Here is a 22,128-nt window from a genome sequence, read left to right as displayed (position 1 = left end):
TATAAATTCCTGTAAAAGATAAATGACTAGACTAATGGATAATTATTTATGTAAAAATTTGAAGTTCTGTGACTAGGAGGCTCCTCAGTGTATGAAAGAATTTCATCTGTTCCTGTGTCTTTTTGCTTTCACTCTGAGCACACCTACCCTTCCCCCTTGTTTTGGTTACTGTATATACTGATGACTTCAGTTTGATTCAGGATGCTCTCTTGAGCTGTAAACCCATATCTGACGAGGGTTCATTCATCACTTACGGAGTTCCTCGAACTGCTGTAGTAGTAGATGACTACAGTTTACATAGAAAATAAAGGAAGAAAAGAAAATGCCAGGTAGTTACAGGTGTAGTGAAGAAGAAGAGTGAAGGGGTAGTTCTGGGGTAGCTGGGAATGAATTGTGTCCGAACATGAAGCACAGTGAGTCAGTGGTGGCTACTCAGATCCCCTGAGGAGGAAGTGTGCTCAGGAGACCAGTGTGGCTGGGCAAATGAGTGAGAAAGAAGAAAGTTAGGTGATTTGGAGGAATGGCCATCAGCAAGTCCTGTAGGTCACACTGGGTCTTTGATACCCATGAAAAGAACTTGGATTGGTCAGGACTTCAGATTCAGTTTCTGTGAGACGGGACACCATTGGCGTTCTTAATAAAGTGACCCGACTTGGTGGGTCTTAAAAGCACACTGGCTTCTCTAATGCAAACGGTAATTGAGGTCCTTCCCTGTAGTTGGCACGAGCAGAAGCAGACCAGCTTGGAGACTTGTAAGGTATGGCGGGTGGGAGATGTTGGTCGTATCAGGGAGGAAGTGGAAGAGGAGGTGAGAGGCGACTCAAGGCCTTAGAGCTGCTGACAGGTTTGCAGTAAGGGGGCCTGAGCAGCTGGATGAGGGGGGATGCTGTTAATGAGGACCAGAACACAGGGTGGAGAGCCACTTGGTACAGAGAAGTTAAGAGTTCCGTTAGAGGGCTGGCGAGATGATTCAGGGTGGTTGACAGGGAAGCCTGGCCACCTGAGTTTGATCTCTGGGACCCATGTTCAGGTAGAAGAAAAGTTGGTGTCGGCCCTCCACATGAACACCCATGCACACTCCCTCACACACGCACACAGTAATTTTTTAAGAAGAGTTCTGTTTTGACAGTTAAGTTGCAGATGTCTGATAGACCTCCAGGTGAGATGCACAGGAGGTAGCTGGTGAGAAGAGGTTCACAAGTCTGGTGCTCAGCAGAAGCTGTGTCTTTGGAAGTCATTAGCATTTGTGTGGCATTTAATACGTGTATACCTTGGAGAGAATGTCAACAAAAGGAGAGGCTTCCAGGATTGAACACCGGGTCCTTAACATTTAGAGATGAAGAGGAGGACCTAGCAGAGATGAGGAGAGTTGTGAATGGAGGGGGAAGACCAGGGAGCCGGGTGTTTGCAGACACCGACTGTGAGCGCAGTTCACGGGAGGGCTCGTCTTCCAAAGCTTCAGGTTTGGGGGTTTATTGAACTCCTTCCCTGTTTCTTAGAGTAGGTGTCCTTTTCCCAGACCCTCAGCAACTGTACTGTTTATTAAAATTGTGATCTAAATGCCGTCTGTGTGTCGCTTTCAAGGTCTGCCTCCCAGAACTGATTCTGTCTAAATGCTTGTTGTAGTGCAGGGGCTAGACCTTGCTCTGGTTCTTCATTCCATTAACATGATGGTTCACACCTTTAATCCCAGCAGAGGCAGGCAGATCTCTAAGAATTTGAGGCCAGCCTGGTCTACATAGCAAGTTCCAGGCTAGCCAACACTATATAGTGAGACCCTGTCTCAGAACAACACGAAAGAAAAATATCTTCCTGTCTTTGGTTGTATCGAGTTGTATTATTTCTAAACAGGTATCCTGATGACTCAGGGTAGTACACACGACCTAGGTCAGCCTGTGAAGTCATTCTCAGGCATCTAACTTACCTTATCTGTCCCAAATAGTAGAGGATTATCCAGTTCTTTCCAAAGGTATCACAGTCCCATTCCCCCTTTTCTGTCACATTCTTTAGAGTCTTTAGTTCGTTAATCTAATGAAAGACTTTTAGGATGTTAATAATCGATAGTCTTTCCTAATTATCTTCCAAGAGTCCCATCCCAGTTACACCTCTCTTTTTTCATGGTAACTGTATGTCCATTATCTGACACTCAAGTCCGTATATCAGATGCCACATGAAGTCAGTTACATTAAACGGTCTGTTAAAACACAGCGTTCTTTAATACAGGCTATAATTACCAGTGGTAAACTTCTCTTTCTTTCTTTTGGTTTTTGGTTTTTCGAGACAGGGTTTTTCTCTGTAGCCCTGGCTATCCTGGAACTTGAAGATCCTTCTGCCTCTGTCTCCGAGTGCTGGGATTAAAGGTGTGTGCCACCACTGCCCTGAATTTTCTAACAGAAGTGTACCAGTTCTTTCTAAAGCAAGTTCAAAGCCTGGTGTACAAAGCAGGTTCCAGACCATCTAGCACTGCATGAGACACTACCTTCCACAAAAGATGATGGGGAGGAGGATAAGCTAGGCATGGTGGCACACGCTTTTAATCTCAGCACTTTGGAGGCTGAGGCAGGCAGATCTCTTTGAGTTTGAGGCCAGCCTGGGCTACATAGTGAGTTCTAGGCCAGCCAGAGATGTATAGTAAGACCCCATCTCAAGAAAAAGGGTGGGTGCGTCGGTTAGGCTGGAGAGATCTGCAGTTAAGATCTAATACTGCCTTTGTAGAGGACCAGAGTTTGGTTCCTAGCACCTAGGTTGAGTGCCTTATAGCTGTCTATAACTCCAGTTCCAGGGGATCTGATGCCCTTATCTGGTGTCTGCACTCAAGTGTACATACCCACATAGATATACATATACACATGAGCTTTTCCTTAGGACAGACAAGGCCCCAAAACATGTAATGACGAGATGTTATATTAAAATCATTAAGAGAAAATAAGACTTCAGATTTTATAAAGAAATATCACTTTAGAACGAGGCAACCCCATTGGCCAGTAAGATGGCTCAGCAGGAAAAAGGTACCTCTACTGAGTCTGAGGGCCTGGATTCAATCCTTGGGACCCACAAGGAGAAAAACAACCCTTACAGATTGTCTCTTGACCTCATGTGTGCCATGGCATGCATACCCACATATACAATAAATAAATGTAATGAAGAAATAAATTTACACCAACTTTATTATGCTCACAGAGCTGGAAGTGTAGAGTCTGTGAAGTTAGTTTAGTGAAACAGGCCTGTGATGCTTGACTGTTAATGTTTAGTGTGAAGATGGCATTGTTATTTTAGGAAGCTTTTCTCCTTCTAAACATATGAAGCACACATTTAAAAGCGTTTAGATACAAAAATAACAAAAGCATCTCACTGTGTTGGTGCTTTTTACAGCTGGAGAGGCAGTTGCATGAAGATGAAGAGTTTGCTCGAACGTTAGCCATGTTGGATGAAGAACCCAAGACCAAAAAGGTAACATGGTATCTGTCTCTGTGTGTGTGTGTGTGTGTGTGTGTGTGTGTGTGTGTGTGTGTGTGTGTGTGTGTGTGTGTAAGAGAGAGAGAGGGGGGGGGGGCGGTGAGAGTGAGCTCACGTGTGATGTAGGCCTGAGGTAGATGTCCGGTCTTGTGGTTCTCTACCTTAGTTGAACTTGGAGTTCACCATTTCTAGGTTGGCTGACCAGTGAGTGAGCCTTTAGAGTCCTCCTGTCTCTGTCCTCCTGAGCATTGTAGTTACAGGGGTGCACTGCCATCCCTGACTTTCCCCTGGGTGCTGGGGACCAGAACTTAGGTCCCCATGCAGGTGCAGTAAGTGGGGGTGACTTGATCCAGTGAGTCATCCCACTAGCTAAATTATTTTAATTTGTAGTTTTTGTGTGTATGGAAATTCATTTGCAAAGTTACTCTTTGTAAAAGATTTCAAGAAATAAAGCAAATCAGAACTTGCCCCACGAAACCATAGGGGTTTTTTATGTATTATTTTGTGTAATTTATGTGTTATTTCAGAGTGATGGTATCAGTTGTACAGGATGAGGGTTTAATAACTACAGTACTCTTTTCGGAAGCAGACTCTCTCTGTTGCACCTCTTTTTCTCGTGAGAGAGTCCTTTTTGAGGCCGTCTTTGACAGGTAGCTCTGGGTGGCCCAGATTGGCTTTAAACTCGACAAGCTCCTGGCCCAGCCTTCAGCCTACCCGTGCTGAGATCCGGCATTAGCTGCCGCTCTTGGCTTCACTTTCATTTTCCTACTGGGCTTTAATTGGTTTTTCAGTTTTTTGTGTTGGTCTGTTTCCATTTTAGTTTTCAGCTGCATTATACGACTAGTAGTTTGGGAGTTGAGATAAACAAAAGGCTAATAAGGCTTCCATTTCCGGCTTAGGAGACTGGGATGGAATGAGATGTTTTATTGGCGTATTGTTCTAACCTTTTATCTCTTTCCTTATTGGTAAAATGAAGTAATACAATACTGCTTTTGCTGTGGTACTTTTTGTGGGTAAATGAATGGCAGTTTATTGTAGTATCTTGCTGGTTTGGTTTGGAAGGTGACCCTTAAACTTAAAAATTTAATCCATTTTAAGAGCAGATTTTGTGGTAGTAGTTTCCCTGTTACTTAATACTTCTGACACTTTTTACACCTGTTTAGGCCCGAAAGGACCCTGAAGAGGGAGAATCATTTTCACCCGTCCAAGCTGATATAAGCAAAGCAGAAAACCATAAAAGCCCTGATAAAGGTAACGCTAGCAGAGGAGGGTGAGAGAGCACTTCCTTTTCTTTTTAGAAGAGGACACTTGGTAACTGCTTCAGCATTCTTTTCCCTAACGGTTTGGTGGATGTTTCAGAGAGCCATTAGAGCAGGCTCTGTTTAGATAAAGGTGCTCCGGACTGTCAGCAGTTGAAGCAGGTCATAGTGCGAAGTACAGGGTTGTACCCAGCCTTCTGAGTGTCAGCAGCTAGAACACCATGGAGAGTCTCAATGCTGATGCCTAGTATCTCAGGAGGGTACTGAATCCATGAGTGTGGGACCCATAGAGATGGTGGGCTGATAGATGATCACAGTCCTATAAAATCAGACCTCAAAATTAGCCACGATTTCCTCCTGAATGCATGTTTCTTCTGCACCATTGTAAAGTTGAAAACTTTTAAGTCGAACAGTCCTAAGTCAAGGATTACCTGCACTTTTGAAGGCTGGATACTATCTGGTAGAGAATGCCCTTCTGCACTTAGTGTTAGGAAAAGTAAACTATTAGGTACTCTTGGCTTGTTAATTTTGCTGTGGGAAGACAGAGAGGCAATGCCCTGAGCTTTCACATTAGAGGTAGTGTCACGGTGTTGGCCTCTGACTGACTGTTCAGGCCATCTGAAGCTCTTCTGATTGTCTTGGGTGGCCCGTTCTGCGATGGTCTTGATGTTGAACCGTCTACTGATACACTCACCCCTTGCTTTCTCTTACCCTTTCCTTTTTCTTCTGCAACACCAGGGATAAAGCTAGGGCTTTGTACATGCTGCTTAAGTTTCCGAGCTATATTCTCAGCCCTCCTTTTGCTTCTTATTTTGAGATAGGGTCCTTCTGAGTAACCCAGGCTGGCCTTGGATCAGTCTGTACCTCAACCTTAGAGCTGCGATCTTCCTGCCTCTGCCTTTTAAGTAGCTGGAATACAGGCCTGTGGCCCAGACGCCCTCCTCATTATCTGTGAAGGATCGGTGTCATGACCCCTGCGGGTCCCCATGTTTGTGGGGACTCAAACTCTTCATCCAAAAAGTGTAGAGTTTACATATAATCTACAGACAGCTTGGCTTCCTGTATACTTTAAACCTTCACTGGCTTACCTTCATACAGTGTAATGCTATGGAAATATGGAAATAGTTATTATACTGTATTGTTGCAGTGATCAGGATAAAACATACAAAGTATTTTCTATTCATAGCTGGTTGACGCAATGACTATGGTGCCTGTAGGTGTGGGGGGCTAATAGAAAATCTAATTCTAGAAATAAATCTGCTTAGGTAGTAGTACCTTTTAGCCTTGGCAATTCAGGATTTGGGGCTTTCTTGCTATTTTACAGAATTCTGTGTAATGTATTCCAGTCAGTGAGTTTTGCCTCTGTAAATTTTATAGCATATCTGTGGAATGGTCTTTGTCTTTTCACACTATTTGGGATTGGACTCAGGCTTTGTGCATTGGTGGGCAGGCATTACACTACTGAGCTGCAGCAATGTCTTCCTGTGTTGTTTATATTAGTATATCAGATGGATAGTTTGAATTTAAAACGACAGCTCTCTCTCTCTCTCTCTCTCTCTCTCTCTCTCTCTCTCTCTCTCTCTCTCTCTCTCTCTCTCGTTTTTGGAGACAAGGTTTCTCTGTGTAGCTCTGGCTATCCTAGAGCTCATTTTGTAGACCAGGCTGGCCTCAAACTCACAGAGATCCACCTGCCTCTGCCTCGTGAGTGCTGGGATTAAAGGTGTGCACCATCACTGCCCAGCAAAATGACAGATCTCTTAATTTGAACTGGTTATAAAGAAGTATTATGTGAATATTTAATTTAAAAAAATGAATACGCTGTCTGAGCTAAAGTAGTAACTGTGTGGAATTTATATGTGGAATTTGTAAGTACTGCTAAAATCACACTGTTGAAAGATGAAGAGTGAAAATGTTGATGCCGGTGTATTCCCCAAATAGCAATAACAATTTTCCCTTTGTAAAAGCAGAGCACTTCTTAAAGGAAAGGAAGCCTGGCAGTCCTGCTCAGCCCAGCCGGGGTGGGTGCTCCAGAGGGTCTGCCCAGCCCTGCAGATCGTCAGCTCACCAGAGCGAAGCCTGTTCCTCTCCCAAGGCTAGCTCCAAGCTGGCACTTCTGAAAGCAAAAGAGGAAAGGTCCTACAAAGACACAGAGCTGACGGCCTCAAAAAGGAAAGAAAACGCCATTGAACTCAAAGGAGAGAAACAAACTCCTAAGAAAACCAAAAGTTCTCCAGCTAAAAAAGAGGTAGGAACTTTATGAAAAGAGTGTATTTTGGGAACATGTGTTGGTTCGAGCTTGATTGTTTTCAAGTTCTACATCGTTTTAAAAAATACATGATTTGGGGAAGAGGGGAGGGAGGGGAAACTGGTTGGGATGTAAAAACAAAATAAATAGATAAAAGTAATTTGAAGCTGGGGGTGTAGCTCAGTGGTAGAGTGCTTGCCTAATATATTGGAGCCCCTGTGTTTGACCCCAGAAGACATTGTATCATTTAAATCTCTTAAATAGTCATCAGTAACATAGCAAAATGGCCCGCTATGTATTGCTATTGTGTATGAGTAACCGTGCTCATACTCATGTATTACATCCCATAGTCTTGACCCTTGAGGCATTTACTTTATTATGTAAGTTGTAAAGATGAAGAAACAGGCTGAGTTTAGTAACTTTTCCAAGATGGCCTGTGGAGTGGCAGAGCTGGCCTTGAGCTCTGAAGACTGTAGCAGTGTGAGCATTGAGCCTTCAAGCAGTCTGGAGCTGGCTTTAGATCATAGCTCTCCTGCTGAACAGACGTGTTATTCTGATCTGGTTACTTCTCCATGTTATGGTGAATAGAGATAAGAGTATGTATTGGGCACCAATGAGATGATTCAGTGGGTAAGGAGAACTCCATGGACATGTACACACACACACACACACACACACACACACACACACTCGAAGTAAATATAATAAAAAAAATTTAAAAAATGTTTTTAATGATTAATTTATGAAACCATTTAGAGCAGTGTCTGGGATGTAATAAGTGCTATACATATTTTAGCCTTTTTCCCCACTTCCCTGTGTGGCAGCCCTGACTATTCTGGAACTCTTGTTGTAGACCAAGCTGGCCTGGAACTCACAGAGATCCACTGCACTGACCTCTGCTGGGATTAAAGGCATGTGCAGCTACCAGCAGAAATGATGCTTTTCAAAAGCGTCATGTCCTGTGTGCCCGCCCCCGCCCCTTGCCCACCCTGGTGATACAGGCCTAATAAGTTCTTGAGAGACTGAGTCACGAGGATGTCAAAGTTAAGGTCTGCCTGCACCACAAAGTGAGTTCCCCAAAGACACAAAAAGAATTGTCTTTGTTTTCAGATATATTTAAGTTTTGTTTTTGTTTTTTTTCCGAGTGTGGGTTTTTGTCTTTTTTCCCCCGAGTGAGGTGGTGCATGCCTTTAATCCCAGACTCGGGAATTCTGTGAGTTCCAGGCCAGGTTGTCCTAGAACAAAGAGAGTTCTAGGACAGCCAGGACTATTACACAGAGAAGCCCTATCTCAAAAAACCAAACCAAACCAACAGAAAGGTCTTTTTGGACCTCCATTTTGGGAGCACCTTAGATTTATAAGAGAAACCACCATTCCTTCATACCACAGAGGCACTTAGCATTAAAAGCAGAATAGTGTCTGTTTCGCCTGGCGGTGGTGGCGCACACCTTTAATCCCAGCACTTGGGAGGCAGAGGCAGGCGGATCTTTGTGAGTTCAAGGCCAGCCTGGTCTACAAAGCGAGTTTCAGGAAAGGCGCAAAACTACACAGAGAAACCCAAAAGCAAAAAAAAAAAAAAAAATAGTGTCTGTTTCAACTCTCATCATCGTGTGTGTGTGTGTGTGTGTGTGTGTGTGTGTGTGTGTGTGTGTGTGTGTGTGTGTGTGTGTACACGGAACTGTGAAATGGTGATGACCTTAAATGCTTTTGTTTGCAGGAAATGGTCATAAATATGCTTAAAGTATCAGTTAACTTTTTGCCCTCAGATTTTTCTTCGCTGAACACTTATCTGGTGGAGAAGTTTTTCTTCAGGCACACTAAGTACATGAGGAAGTTTACAGAGAGTGACTATTTTTGGGGAAGGAGGAAATAAAAGTTTAAAAGTGATATGGTTATTTTTATGCTGTTTTTCAAAGTTGGGCTCAAAATAACTCAGAACCTGTACTTAGGAACATCAGAGTGTAGTAAATTCAGTTGATCTAGTCAAATATTTCTGACTTAGTAAATGAGTGTGCTTCAGTTATGTTATAGCCAGGTGTGGTAATACCTGTAATCCCAGTACTTGGGAAGCTGAGGAAGAAAGATTGATAGTTTAGGGCCAGCTTCTGCTACATAGTGAGACTGTCACAGAATAAACAAAAGGCAGGCATGCAGATAATCCAAAGTTATTTCAGATTTTTACAAAACAGAATTACTGTTTCAAATGAATAACATTCCCAGTTGGTGTATGGGACTGTCTTTTGAAGGTTGTTAAAAACAATGGCTTCCCAGGGCACATGGTCTAGGCAGCTATAATTTGATAAGGACCTTCTAATGAGTGAGAGCTATTATTAAGTAGGGTTGGGGCTATATGTGATGGTATATGCCACTAATATCAGCACTCAGGAGGCAGACATAGGTAGATCTCTGAGTTCAAAGCCAGCCTAGTCTACATAATAAGTTCCAGGCCAGCCAGGGCTGCATAGTGATTCCCTGTCTCAACAACACAACAAAAGGCTTGGATTCTGGTATCAGCTGCAGTAGTTGATTTAACTTAAAACCAGCTTAACTATCTTATTGGTCATATCACTTTTATGCAAATAAATATTTTGTCTACTTCAAGAGATTTAGAGTTACTTTTAACTTAAAAGTGATACAAAATAGGAATTGGAAAAAATAATGACAAGTGTTGTAGTAGTTCTGAAAGTTATCAAGGGGGCCCCTCCCTAATATACATGATGTAGATGCACCCAGTATGTGTGTGTGTGTGTGTGTGTGTGTGTGTGTGTGTGTGTGTGTGTGTGTGTGTGTGTTATAATGTAATTCTTTCTAGGTACGTTTTAATTTTACATGATTTTTTTTTCTTTCCCTCTGCCCAAAGTCTGTAAGTCCAGAAGATTCTGAAAAGAAACGCACTAATTATCAAGCTTATCGAAGCTACTTAAATCGAGAAGGTCCCAAAGCTCTGGGCTCCAAAGAAATACCCAAGGTAAGATTCATTAGGATTGTGTTACTCTGTAAGAACTCTGCCTCATGGTCCAGCAAAGAGTTAATAAGCCAATTATTATTATTATTTTTAAGATTTATTTATTTTATTATGTATACAGTGTTCTGTGTGCATGTACACTCACAGACCAGAAGAGGGCACCAGATCTCATTGTAGATGGTTATGAGCCACCCTGTGGTTGCTGGGAATTGAACTCAGGACCTCTGGAAGAACAAGCAGTGCTCTTAACCTCTGAGCCATCTCTCCAGCCCCTAATAAGCCAATATTAACAGAAGAATCTCAGCTCCCTTTTTATGAAATAGAAGGTTTTGTGATTCACTGATGGACGCTTAGACATTTTCCTTTAAGTGTAGTGTAAATATCTGATATGTAGGATGTCTGATATGTGACCCCTAAAGGATCTTGACTCCCAGGCTGAGAACCACTGCTTTAGGTAACAACATTGAAATGGGATTTGAAGAATGAAGAGACATCATTAGGTGTGAAGAGGTCACGATGACATGAAATGTGTCACTCTCAGAATGACATATGGCATCTGGGAGAGGAGAAGGAATTTGCACAGGATGCTTAAGGAACTCAAAGAAAAGTAATCCTATTATTGGTGCAAAGTGACCAAGGACAGGATGGCTGAGGAAGTGAATAGGGGCATATCTTGGAGGGCCCAATGTTCTGGACTTTGGCCTAAAAGGAGTTTCTTGTTTTAATTTTATTTTAATTATATGTATGGTAGCTTGCTGGCATATGTGTATGTGTATTATGTGCATGTCTCTTACTCTCAGAGGTCAGAAGAGGGAGTCAGAGTCCCTGGAACAGGAGTTTCAGATGGTTGTGAGCCACTGTGTGAGTGCTAGGAGTTGAAATCTGGTTCCCTGAAAAATATCTAAAAACAAAAATTTTTTTTTACTTATTTCAAGTGTCTTGAGTGTTTTGTCTACATGTATATCTGTGCACCATGTATGTGCCTGGTGCCCTCTGAGGCCAGAAGAAGGTTTGAATCTCCTGGAACTAGAGTTAGGTAGAGTTATGTGTCACCATGTGGGTGTTAGGATTGAACCCAGGCTTTCTGGAAGAGCTCCTAACCATTGAGCCGTCTCCCAAGCCCCATAGAGAATGAGTTGTAAGTATCATTTTGTTGGCTGCTGAGAATAGATTGTATTGGTTAGGGCAGAAAAAGATACAGGTGATCACTTAGGAGGAGTGTTGAGAAGGGCTAAGGAAGTGATGTGTGAGCTCCGTGGGAGAGCACTCAGGAGGCGGCAGACCGGGGTTTGAAATGTGCCAGCGTCTTGCTGGAGTTCCCCAGGGTGACGGGGAGTCTGTTGAGAAGAGTTAAGAGTTCACGTCACTCCTGGAAGTGGAGGGACTGAAGAGATGCTGTTTTCCATTTCCCCCTCTCTTTCTCAGTAAATAATAACTATTCTTTCCTTCCTTTTTTCTTCCAAGAAAGGTTCTTTATGTGGAGGGGGATGATCAGCTTACGCTGGGGCATGCTTTGAGTTTTGTTTAGCATCTTTTCAAGACTTTTTTAGTCTTTACCAATCTTAATTCTATTAAAGAGTAATAAGGAGCATGGCATATCGTGTATAATGACCATTTTGTTTGTCTGTATAATTTAGCTGATCTATTTACAAGAATTAAAAAAAGTCTATAACTGTACAGAGTTGTAGTTCAGACTTAGGAAGAGAAGCCTGGTCGGCTCTTAGATTACCAGTTACCTTCCCAGTGGGGATGGATGGTGCGATCTTAGCTTCATGTTTCCAGCAGTTTCGTAGGTTTATCTCAGCAGGGTAGTCAGAGAGAGGACGGTGAGAGCCCCAGCTTGATACGCTTTCCAGACCCAGAGCTGGTCTTTAACAACAGTGGGAGTTTCCGTGGGCAGATTTCATTTGCTTGTTTACTGTAAGTTAGGAAAGCTAATTACTGATGGAAATATGAAAAGTGGAGACTAGCGTGAATGGGTAATGTTAGTTTTGCTAACAGTATGTTGTTTCTTCTTGTTCATTTGGTATCTGTTGAATGTTAGCTCTGTGGGAATTCATCCGGATCTACTCTGCGGTTCTGCTGCAGTCTCCAGCCAGGCTTCACGCTGGGGTTATGACGTCGAGTGAGAAACGTCACCTCGTTGCCGCTTGGCTGCAGTTCTTTCTTTGGAACGCTACCATGTAATTTCTTCTCTGCTTGAACATTTTGGTGTTGTAGGGAGCTGAAAATTGCTTGGAAGGCCTGACCTTTGTGATCACAGGCGTGCTGGAGTCCATTGAACGCGAAGAGGCCAAGTCTCTAATTGAACGTTATGGAGGGAAGGTAACAGGAAACGTGAGCAAGAAAACCAACTATCTCGTCATGGGCCGGGACAGCGGGCAGTCCAAGAGTGACAAGGTGGGTCCGTCCGCTGGCTCCCCGCAGTGTGGCTGTTGGTGGCAGTGCTGCTGGCCACATTCCAGTGAGAGAAGAAAAGGAGGCCTGTAGTTTGGTTGTCTCCACATACCGTGTACACACTGTCGGTCGGGGCTATAGGGTTTTGTCTTTTTAGTGGGGAGCATAGTTGCTGTTTATTTGACTTTGTGTATTCTAGTTTAAGTCTTTTTAAAAACATTTTTAACGTAGAGGCATACAGTTTTGTTTTTTAGTTCCAAGTTTTCTTATGCATGCCTTATAGATCCCATCTTAAGGTTCCATTGTTGGAACCTGTGTGAGTGTGAGGAAGAAGCAGAGGTCTGCGCGAAGTAACAAGATGTACCCGACTAATTCTGTCTCCACTTTGCACAGAGCAGTTCTAGGTACATATGCGGCCACACCCACCTTTTTATGTAGGTACTGGGGATTTGAACTCAGGTCCTTTCATTGGTGCACCCAGCATACTTAGCTACTGAGCTATATCCTGAGCGGCCCCCCCCCCCTTTTTTTTTTTGAGACAAAGTAGCTTTGTACCTTTCCTGGAACTCACTCTGTAGTTCCAGGGAATCTGAAGCCCATTGTAGACCTTCTTGGGTACCAGGCATACTCATGGTACACAGATACACAGATGAGCAAAACACTCATACACATACAATAAAATCTTCAAAGTAATTACTAATATATTCTGGAGTTTAACTTACAATGTGGTTCTTCATCTACCAGTAGGCCTTAAAATAATTTATCCTCTACAGAAGGAAGTGGTTCGGATGGAGTTCTGATGACTCGTATTTTAATCAACAGGCAGCCGCTCTGGGAACAAAAATCCTTGATGAAGATGGTCTGTTGGATCTGATTCGAACTATGCCAGGCAAGAAATCCAAGTATGAAATAGCTGCTGAAGCTGAGGTGTGTCTAAGACAAACCTGGGTTATTGAAGTTGGCATAAGACCTCGTGTGTGATGGGGATGCATAACATATAGACACTACTGTGTGTGGTCTGGAAGAGCAGACTCCCCTGCACCTCAAGGGAATTCCTTGTGACCCAAAAGACTGTGTCTCAGGATGCCTTTGGTGTTTGTTTACCTTTCAGGGGAGGGTGACAAATAGTGTGCTGTGTATACCACACCTACGAATTCTTATCTTCCATCTGTTTGGTTTTTTTTTTTTTTTAAGACAGGGTTTCTCTGTGTAGTTTTGGAGCCTGTCCTGGATCTCGCTCTATAGACCAGGCTGGCCTCGAACTCACAGAGATCCGCCTGGCTCTGCCTCCCAAGTGCTGGGTTGAAAAAAAAATACTTAGCCTTGGTTGGTAAGGAATTTGATATGTAGACCAGGCTGGCTTCAAACTCATAGAGATCCACATGCCTCTGCCACTGGAATGCTGGGATTAAAGGCGTGTGCCACTACACCTGGCCACAATTTTTAAATTTGTGTGTATGTCTCTGTGTGTGTGTGTGTGTGTGTGTGTGTGTGTGTGTCTGTCTGTCTGTCTGTCTGTCTATCTATCTATGCACATGCACATGAACGCGGTGCTCACAGAGGCCAGAAGAGGGCATCTTTCCCTGGATCTAGAGTTATGTGCAGTTGTAAGCCACCTGACATGGGTTCTGGGAACTGAACTCATGTCCTCTGCAAGAGAAGTAAGTGCTCCTACCTGCTGAGCCATGTCTCCAATCCATATTCTTTATTGTTGTATTGACTTTATTATAAATGTTGATGCCTGAACATTTTGTTTTCTGTTCTTTGTTTTTTAAAGAGGCGTTTATCAGCATCTTTAGTGAAAACTTTACTAGGAGTTTTTCAATTATGACAGAAGCTAGTCTCTATTGCCTTTCAACAAAGGGTAAAAAAAATAATAAAAGGAGAAGGAGTAGGAGAAAAAGAAGAAGAAAAGTTGGCTCACATGGCTAAGCTGGGGGCAGGATGGACTCAGTCTGCCTAGCTGGCAGTACTGACCCTTTCATTTTCTGTGCTTGCACCTCCCAGTGAGTGCTGTTTTTCATTCCACCACCTGCCTGTCCACATGCAGGACACAGGAGTGCCTGGATGCCAGGACTACTGTCCCCAGCTCCGTCACCAGTGTGACAAGATTGTCCGTCCAGTTTCTTCCAGGAGAAAAGCCCCAGGGAATGGTGGGGTTCTGTACCCATGGTCAGGTTGCAGTAGGAGATGGTGGGGTTCTGTACCCATGGTCAGGTTGCAGTGGGGATGGTGGGGTTCTGTACCCGTGGTCAGGTTGCAGTAGGGGATGATGGGGTCTGTACCCTTGGTCAGGTTGCAGTGGGGGATGGTGGGGTCTGTACCCGTGGTCAGGTTGCAGTGGGGGATGATGGGGTTCTGTACCCGTGGTCAGGTTGCAGTGGGGGATGGTGGGGTTCTGTACCCATGGTCAGGTTGCAGTGGGGGATGATGGGGTCTGTACCCGTGGTCAGGTTGCAGTAGGGGATGGTGGGGTTCTGTACCCGTGGTCAGGTTGCAGGACGTAGGGGATGAACGTGCTGCTCCGTGGTCACCTGCAGTGTGTGTGTTTGCCGTACAGCACAGTGTTCCTATTGTCCTTTCTCGGCTCCAGGATCCTGCACGACATTGTGCTGTCCAGCCTCCTCCAGCCTAGGGTAGTCCTGTCGTTCTTTACTTTCTTCAGTCACAGTAGGAGAATGTTTGTCGTGGTGTTGTGTGACATTGTCACAATTAGATTGTGTTACCCAGTGTGGCAGGAATACCACAGGGTCATACAGTGTCCTTTCCGGTGTGTCTCGTGCACATGATGCTGATAGATCTTGATACTTGGTTGATATGGTGTCTGCCGCTCTTCTCCATGAGTGGAATGACTTCCTGCTTTGGAAGTGATAACTTTTTTGAGTGGATAGTTATTTTGAATCTCCAGAAATGTCTTCCCTTAAATGGTCATTCCTAAGGTCTAGCATTACTGGAAGGCAGTTAACTGTTTTAGATTTAAGATTAAGATTATTTACATTCCTCAAAATTCACTTTTTTTTTTAGTGTAATTCACACACCTGTGCAGTGATCATCACTATCTAACTAAAAAGTTATTTGGCTTATTTTTGATGGTATGTATTTTATTTGTCTGGCACATGGCATGCATGTGGAGGTCAGAACCAACTGGCCTGAGTTGGTTCTCCTTTCACAGTGTGGGTTCTGAGGATTGAACTTAGGACATTAGGCTTGGTGGCAAGCACCTTTACCCACTGAACCATCTTGTTGGCCCAGTTACTGCATCTAATTCCAACACTGTCATTACCTCCAAGAAGAAATCCTGTACTTACTGATGGTTGCTTGTCATACCCTCTGCCTGGCGGTCACTGTGCTGTTCTTTGTTTTATGGATTCGCCTGTTTTGGACATTTAATATATGTAGAATCATACCATATGTGGCGTTTTGTTTTTAGCCTTTTCACTTTTTATACTGGCTTCAAGGCATACCAAGTTGTAGTATGTATTACTATTCAGTCCTTTTCCGATAGTGTCCCATTGGGTGGCTCTGGGTAGTTTTTGGTTTATCCTAAGTTCCCCAGAGATGTTTGGACTCTTTCATTTGATGACTATAATGTGTATGCACACCATATACTACAGTGCTGCTCTGACTTTGTATATGCAAGGTTTTGAGGAGACATTAGCTTTATGTAGTCAAGAAACTTTAGGACAGTTGTCTACCCCGTGACCCTCTCTTTTTATTTGAAACTGACCACTCGATTCTTGGCTTTCTGTACCTATTGTTAATGTCTGTGAGTTTGGAGAGTGGTGGTGACCTGACACCTCCATTGTGACAGCAGCAGCCTGGCTCAGTAGCTCCCCTGGCTGTCACCTCGCCTCGGGGGCATGTGTACAGCAGGATAGAAGTCGTCTGTGTTTCATCAGGGGCTGTTTTGTTTTCTTCTTTTTTCCCCTCTTCAGATGAAGAAAGAAAAGTCCAAATTGGAGCGAACACCCAAAAAAAATGACCAGGGAAAAAGAAAAGTTAGCCCAACTGAGAAGGAGTCAGCGTCTAAAAAGAGCAAACCGACCCCCCAAAAGGACAGCCCTGCAAAGGCCACCAAGAAGGAAGCGAATGTGTTTCGGAGGGGCCTGGACTTCACGGAGCAGGCGGTCAAGGAGACGCCTGGCCACGGCAGGGCTCGGGGTCCGGCCGAGGACCGCAGTGGGGACCGAGTGGAGAGCCTGCTCTGGGTGGATAAGTACAAGCCCACCTCACTCAAGAGCATCATTGGACAGCAGGGGGACCAGAGCTGTGCCAACAAGCTGCTGCGCTGGCTCCGGAACTGGCACCAGAGTTCCCCCGGAGAGAAGAAGCACGGTGATTGCCCACGTAGTCGTTTGTGTGTGTCTGTCGGCAGGTAGTGCTCAGCTGCACACGTGGGCAGAGGCCCGCGGCTGGGTCATCTGCCTGTCAGCAAGTGTCCACTGAGAGCTTGTCCAGAGCCCAGGGGCTGTCCTAGGCCCTGGTGGTGCTGCTGTGGGCAGGGTGGGAGCCCCAGAGAGTTGGGGACTGTGAGCCAGCTATGAAATGCATGTGCCAGGTACTGTTGTAGGGGTAAGTACAGGGAGCTCGGGATGCCGGCGTGGAGTCAGGGAAGAGGATGTGAGCTCTCTGGGAGACAGCTAGGTGCGGGACCTGTGTGTGATACCGGGCAGAAGGAATGACCAGTCCAAGGTCTGAAGGCCTGTAGACCTGTGAGAGAGAGAGAGACAGACAGACAGACAGACAGACACCAGTGAGAGCGCTCACCGCCCAGGAGGGAAAGGCATGAAGCACAGTGGCCTGAAGCTCATTTGCTTTTGGTAGTGCAGTAGGGCCGCGTGCGCGCGCGTGCTCTGCTCTGGATGGCCCTGGGCGGTTCAGGAACGATTCCTGCTGCTCTGGGGTGTCTGGGAGGTGGTGCATGTTAATGCTCTGGAACTTCTTCTCCCCTGCAGCAAAATTCGGCAAACTTTCCAGCAAAGATGACGGCTCCAGTTTCAAGGCAGCGCTGCTCTCCGGCCCGCCGGGCGTTGGCAAAACCACAACTGCTTCCCTTGTGTGCCAGGTGGGTGCGGTGGAATGGTCAAACCTGCAGGGAGCAGACAGCTCTTGGGTGTGCAGACCCACAGTGTGCATTGTTCTAAAGCCAGACTGCAGAACTTTGTTCGGCTCAGGTGAAGTTTGTCACTGCTTCCTTTAAAAATACCACTATTGTGGCCGGGTGTGGAGGTGCGTGTCCGTAATCCCAGCACTGGGGAGGCAGGTGGAATTCTGTGAAACAAGGCCAGCCAGGCCTACATGGTGAGTTCCATGGCACAGTATGTTTATAAAACCAAAGAGAGCGAACAGCTGTCCCACACCTGTTATTCTCTTGGCTGTTATAATAGAATCCATTTCCCCTTCAATGTGGAGGCTGTGTTCCCAGGCCCCCGTAGGTGCCGTAGCTGCAGGCAGTCCAGGGCCCTGTGGACCACGCTTTCCCTCTGCCCTGCAGCATTGCCACTTGGTGCTAGGTAGGGTTCCTCGGTCCTTCTGTGTCTGGGTACTGGTGCCCTCCCTCCCTTCCCACTCTTGTTCTTTGGGGCCATTTTGAAGTTCACTGTGATGCTGTGGCAGGTGGTCTGATAACCAGGTGTGAGCCACTGCACCTGGCTGACCAGCTGCGGTTTTAAGAGCAAACTTCTGTGTGTGTTGTTTGTCTGTATGGTTTAAGAATCTCTAATACAAAAAAAAAAAAAAATCCCTAATACTAGTAAATTTAATGTTAAATTTGTGGTCTGTTAGTATCATACTTAATTTTTTTTTTTTTTTTCTTTTTTTGGTTTTTCGAGACAGGGTTTCTCTGTGTAGTTTTGCGCCTTACCTGGAACTCACCCTATAGACCAGGCTGGCCTCGAACTCATACTTAATATTTTTATTCGTGGTTTTTTATATGAGTTTTGGGACCTCTGTTCCTTAATTAGCTCCCCCCCCGGTGGGGGATCATTTGCACTGTGATAGTAACAATTTCCAATATTTTGATTAGGAATTGGGCTACAGTTACGTGGAACTAAATGCAAGTGACACTCGGAGTAAGAACAGTTTGAAAGCAGTTGTTGCTGAATCCTTGAACAACACCAGCATCAAAGGCTTTTATACAAGTATGTGGCTACAGATGTGGTTTGAGAACAAGTCACTCAGTGTTGTGTGGTGAGCACCACTGTGTGGTGAGCATCCTGGGCCAAGACAGGAAAGGCCTCTGACGTAACTCCTGGAGCAGTGGTTACCTGCTTTGGTCTGAGAGGGTTCTGAGAATGTGATCAATATGTGTACATACACCTAGTGTTCATTTTGTATGATTTTAGACAAGTCCCAGGTGAATCCTGGAAAGGAGTATGGAAAATAAATGAAAAATACAGTGTGCTGTATGAGGTCATACGGCCTGTGTAAGGCCTGTGGTTGAGGAGGAAATTGTGTGAGGCATTCTGTAACCCACCGGTAAAGGGATGGTATTTGTTCAAAAAGCCTTGAAGAATGAGGGGCCCATTGTGGTTCAGGCTGTGACAGTGGGGGAAATGGAGATGTGTAAGTTAAGGATCAAACGTGCCGGTGGAGACTTACTTAGAACCTTGGCATTTTTAATGGGAGAAATCAGTTTTTGAAAGAAGTTGCTCAGAAAATATCCTTTCTCACACACACAGTCTCTTTCTATTTGTGTGTGTGTGTGTGTGTGTGTGTGTGTGTGTGTGTGTGTGTGTGTACACATCACCACACCCAAGATTTTTTGTGTGTTGTAGGGTTTGAACTCAGGTTCTTGTGTTTGCTAGGCAAACACTGTACTGACAGTTACCTCTCCACACTACTTCTTGTATGTGGCTGTTAGTTCATACAGTTGAGCAATCTGGCATTTTCCCTCAAGTTTAAATCATACATAATTTCTAATTTAGAAATTCCAGTTCTTGGAATTTAGCTGTCATTATACTTTAATGTGTGCACAATGTTGTGTGTACAGACACACACACACATACACTGTAGACAGACAAACACACATAGACACATACATACATATGGGATATTTAATTATTAATATGTCATAGCAAAAGCTTGGAAGCATCTTAATATTTCATCAATAAACTAAATTTTTATAATAATATTAATAGTTTATTATTATAAAGTCAAATATTAAATTACATTAAAAAAGAAGTATTCTTGGGGTTGGACATTCCCTCTCCTGGTGTGTAGACATTCATGCATACAAAACACTAGTATACACAAAATAAGTAAATCTTTTTATTATTAGGGTTTTTTTTTGTTGTTGTTTTTTGTTTTTTGCTTTTTGAGACAGGGTTTTTTTGTGTAGCCTTGGCTGTCCTGGAACTCGCTCTGTAGCCCAGGCAGAGATCCACCTGCCTCAGCCTCCCAAGTGCTGGGATTAAAGGTGTGTGCCACCACTGCCTGGTAGATAAATCTTAAGGAAAAAAAATATTATCTATAGATGGATGGATGGATGGATGGATGGATGGATGGATGGATGGATGGATGGATGGAAATGGATCAGTGGTCACTGATTAAGTGGAAAACCACAAGGCACACCTTTAAGGGAGCTGCTGGGGAGAAGAACTGGGACTGCAGAAGGGTGGGAGAGTTTCTTCTCATGGCGTAACTCCTGCAGTTGTCCAAACTTGAATGTGTTTAGAACTTCTGGGAACTGGCAGTTTGAGCGTGTTCACACTGTGTTTTTGTCCCATCTCACTCCTGGCCAGGTGGAACAACTCCTTCAGTAAGCTCGAAGCATGCTCTCATCATGGATGAGGTCGACGGCATGGCCGGCAGTGAGGACAGGGGCGGAATTCAGGTAACGCAACGCTCTGTCTTTTTGTTTTACTGTTGGGATTTAGATGAAGAAATACGGGTTATATGCATGGATATTCATAGCAATTGAGGGCTTTTTTAAAAATACTAAAATATATAATTTGCATAATATCTGTTTTTTTTTTAATAATGATTTTTATGTTCTAAATTTGCCTTTTAGGAACTAATAGGCCTGATAAAGCATACTAAAATTCCCATCATTTGTATGTGCAATGACAGAAATCACCCCAAAATTCGCTCTTTGGTTCATTATTGTTTTGATCTTCGTTTCCAAAGACCTCGGGTTGAACAGATTAAGGTATGATGATTGTCATTAAAAAACAACGAAAACAACAGATTTATTTGGTGCGTGTCCCTGCGTGTCCAAGAGCACACACTTGTGAGCTCATGCATGTGCAGTAGCGTGTGTGTGGGGGTCAGAGGGCACCCTTTGTCTGTTAGTTCTCTCCTGTACCATGCAGGTTCTGGGGCCGGTCTCAGGCAGCAGGCGGGATGGAAGTGCCTTTACCCTCTGAGCTAGCCTGCTAGCTGTCTTCGGGTTCCCATTGCTGTGATGAAACTCCATGACCCAGCGCAACTTGGGGAGGAAAGGGTTTTTTTGGCTCACATCACTGTTCGCCACAGAAGGAAGTCAGGAACTCAAACAGAGGCAGGAGCTGATGCAGAGGCTATGGAGGGGTCCTGCTTATTGGCTTGCTCAGTCTGCTTTCTTATAGAAACCAGGACCACCAGCCCAAGGATGGCACTACCCATAGTGGGCTAAGCCCTCCACATCGATCACTAATTAAGAAAGTGCCCTGCAGGTGCCTGATCTTATGGAGGCATTTTCTCAATCCCCTTTCCTCTTCTTGGATGACTGTAGCTTCTGTCAGGTTGATATAAAACTAGCCAGCACACTGGCCCAGAATTTCTTTTTTAAATGACATTATCATCTTTATAGAAAGGTTGATTTTAACTTTAGACAATGTCATATTGTAGCCAATGAGTTTATCCAAGGTGTGTTGATTGCCAAATGAAACCTCAAGGGTCAGTTTTTGTTTTTTGGTTTTTTGAGACAGGGTTTCTCTGTGTAACAGTCCTGGCTGTCCTGGAACTCACCCTGTAGACCAGGCTGGCCTCAAACTCACAGAGATCCACCTGGCTCTGCCTCCCAAGTGCTGGAATTAAAGGCGTGCGCCACCACTGGCTGGCTCAAGGGTCAAATTTTAAAAGTATCTCATAAATATTTTTATAGAATTGCAGATGCTATTAGTTAAAAAAAAAAGAAAAAGGTCAATGATAATTTCCTTGCTTGTCAATTTCAGAGTGCAATGCTGTCTATTGCATTTAAAGAGGGTTTAAAGATCCCTCCTCCAGCTATGAATGAAATAATTTTGGGAGCTAATCAAGATGTCAGACAGGTGAGTCAGATATATACTACGTGACAGCTGTTACTTTCTGAAATTTGATTTTATTATTTCTGTGCATAGGTATTTTGCCTGCATGCATGTCTGCACTGTGGGCCAGTATTGGCAGAGGCCAGAAGCGGGCATTCGAATCCTTGGAAATGGAGTTACAGGTGGCTGTGCGCTGCTGCCATGTGGGTGCTGGGAGAGCAGCCAGTGCTCTTAACTGCGGAGCCGTCTCTCCAGCTCTTGACAGCTGTGAATTCTTTTGCCCCCTCATTCTTAGGAGACCAGCAGCCCTTCCTCGTCCTGACATTGTCTCACTGACCTTTCTTGTAGGTTTTACATAATATGAGCATGTGGTGTGCACAGAGCAAGGCACTGACTTACGACCAAGCCAAGGCTGACTCTCAGAGGGCCAAGAAGGACATCAAACTGGTAACCGTGTTTCCCTTCTTAGTTCTGAAGTGTTTCTTGTCCTGCTTGTACGGTCTTTGTGGACAGCGTACTTCCTTGATGGACCTGTGAGCCCAAGGACTTGTCAGACCTGTAGACAGCGGCGGGCCAGTG

General features: G+C 44.4%; 1 protein-coding gene across 2 annotated transcripts in view; it reads left to right on the top strand.

Moving 5' to 3' along the window:
* The window catches only part of Rfc1 (replication factor C subunit 1), a 72,784-nt gene that overhangs the window by 38,806 nt on the left and 11,850 nt on the right, over positions 1 to 22,128 (top strand). The window contains exons 7-19 of one of the 2 annotated variants that reach the window (XM_076546340.1): positions 3,373 to 3,450; positions 4,620 to 4,707; positions 6,680 to 6,960; positions 9,821 to 9,928; positions 12,146 to 12,325; positions 13,145 to 13,249; positions 16,258 to 16,657; positions 17,278 to 17,387; positions 18,348 to 18,462; positions 20,065 to 20,156; positions 20,334 to 20,471; positions 21,478 to 21,573; positions 21,898 to 21,996. In XM_076546340.1, the coding sequence (XP_076402455.1) occupies positions 3,373 to 3,450; positions 4,620 to 4,707; positions 6,680 to 6,960; positions 9,821 to 9,928; positions 12,146 to 12,325; positions 13,145 to 13,249; positions 16,258 to 16,657; positions 17,278 to 17,387; positions 18,348 to 18,462; positions 20,065 to 20,156; positions 20,334 to 20,471; positions 21,478 to 21,573; positions 21,898 to 21,996 (1,890 nt within the window). The remainder of the gene's footprint in view (positions 1 to 3,372; positions 3,451 to 4,619; positions 4,708 to 6,679; positions 6,961 to 9,820; positions 9,929 to 12,145; positions 12,326 to 13,144; positions 13,250 to 16,257; positions 16,658 to 17,277; positions 17,388 to 18,347; positions 18,463 to 20,064; positions 20,157 to 20,333; positions 20,472 to 21,477; positions 21,574 to 21,897; positions 21,997 to 22,128) is intronic. The other variant, XM_076546339.1, reaches the window with a different exon arrangement.

Source organism: Peromyscus maniculatus, chromosome 10, assembly GCF_049852395.1.
Source record: "Peromyscus maniculatus bairdii isolate BWxNUB_F1_BW_parent chromosome 10, HU_Pman_BW_mat_3.1, whole genome shotgun sequence".
NCBI lineage: Eukaryota > Metazoa > Chordata > Mammalia > Rodentia > Cricetidae > Peromyscus > Peromyscus maniculatus.
Note: the sequence above shows the minus strand (reverse complement) of the source record. Positions and strands in the feature narration are given on the sequence as shown.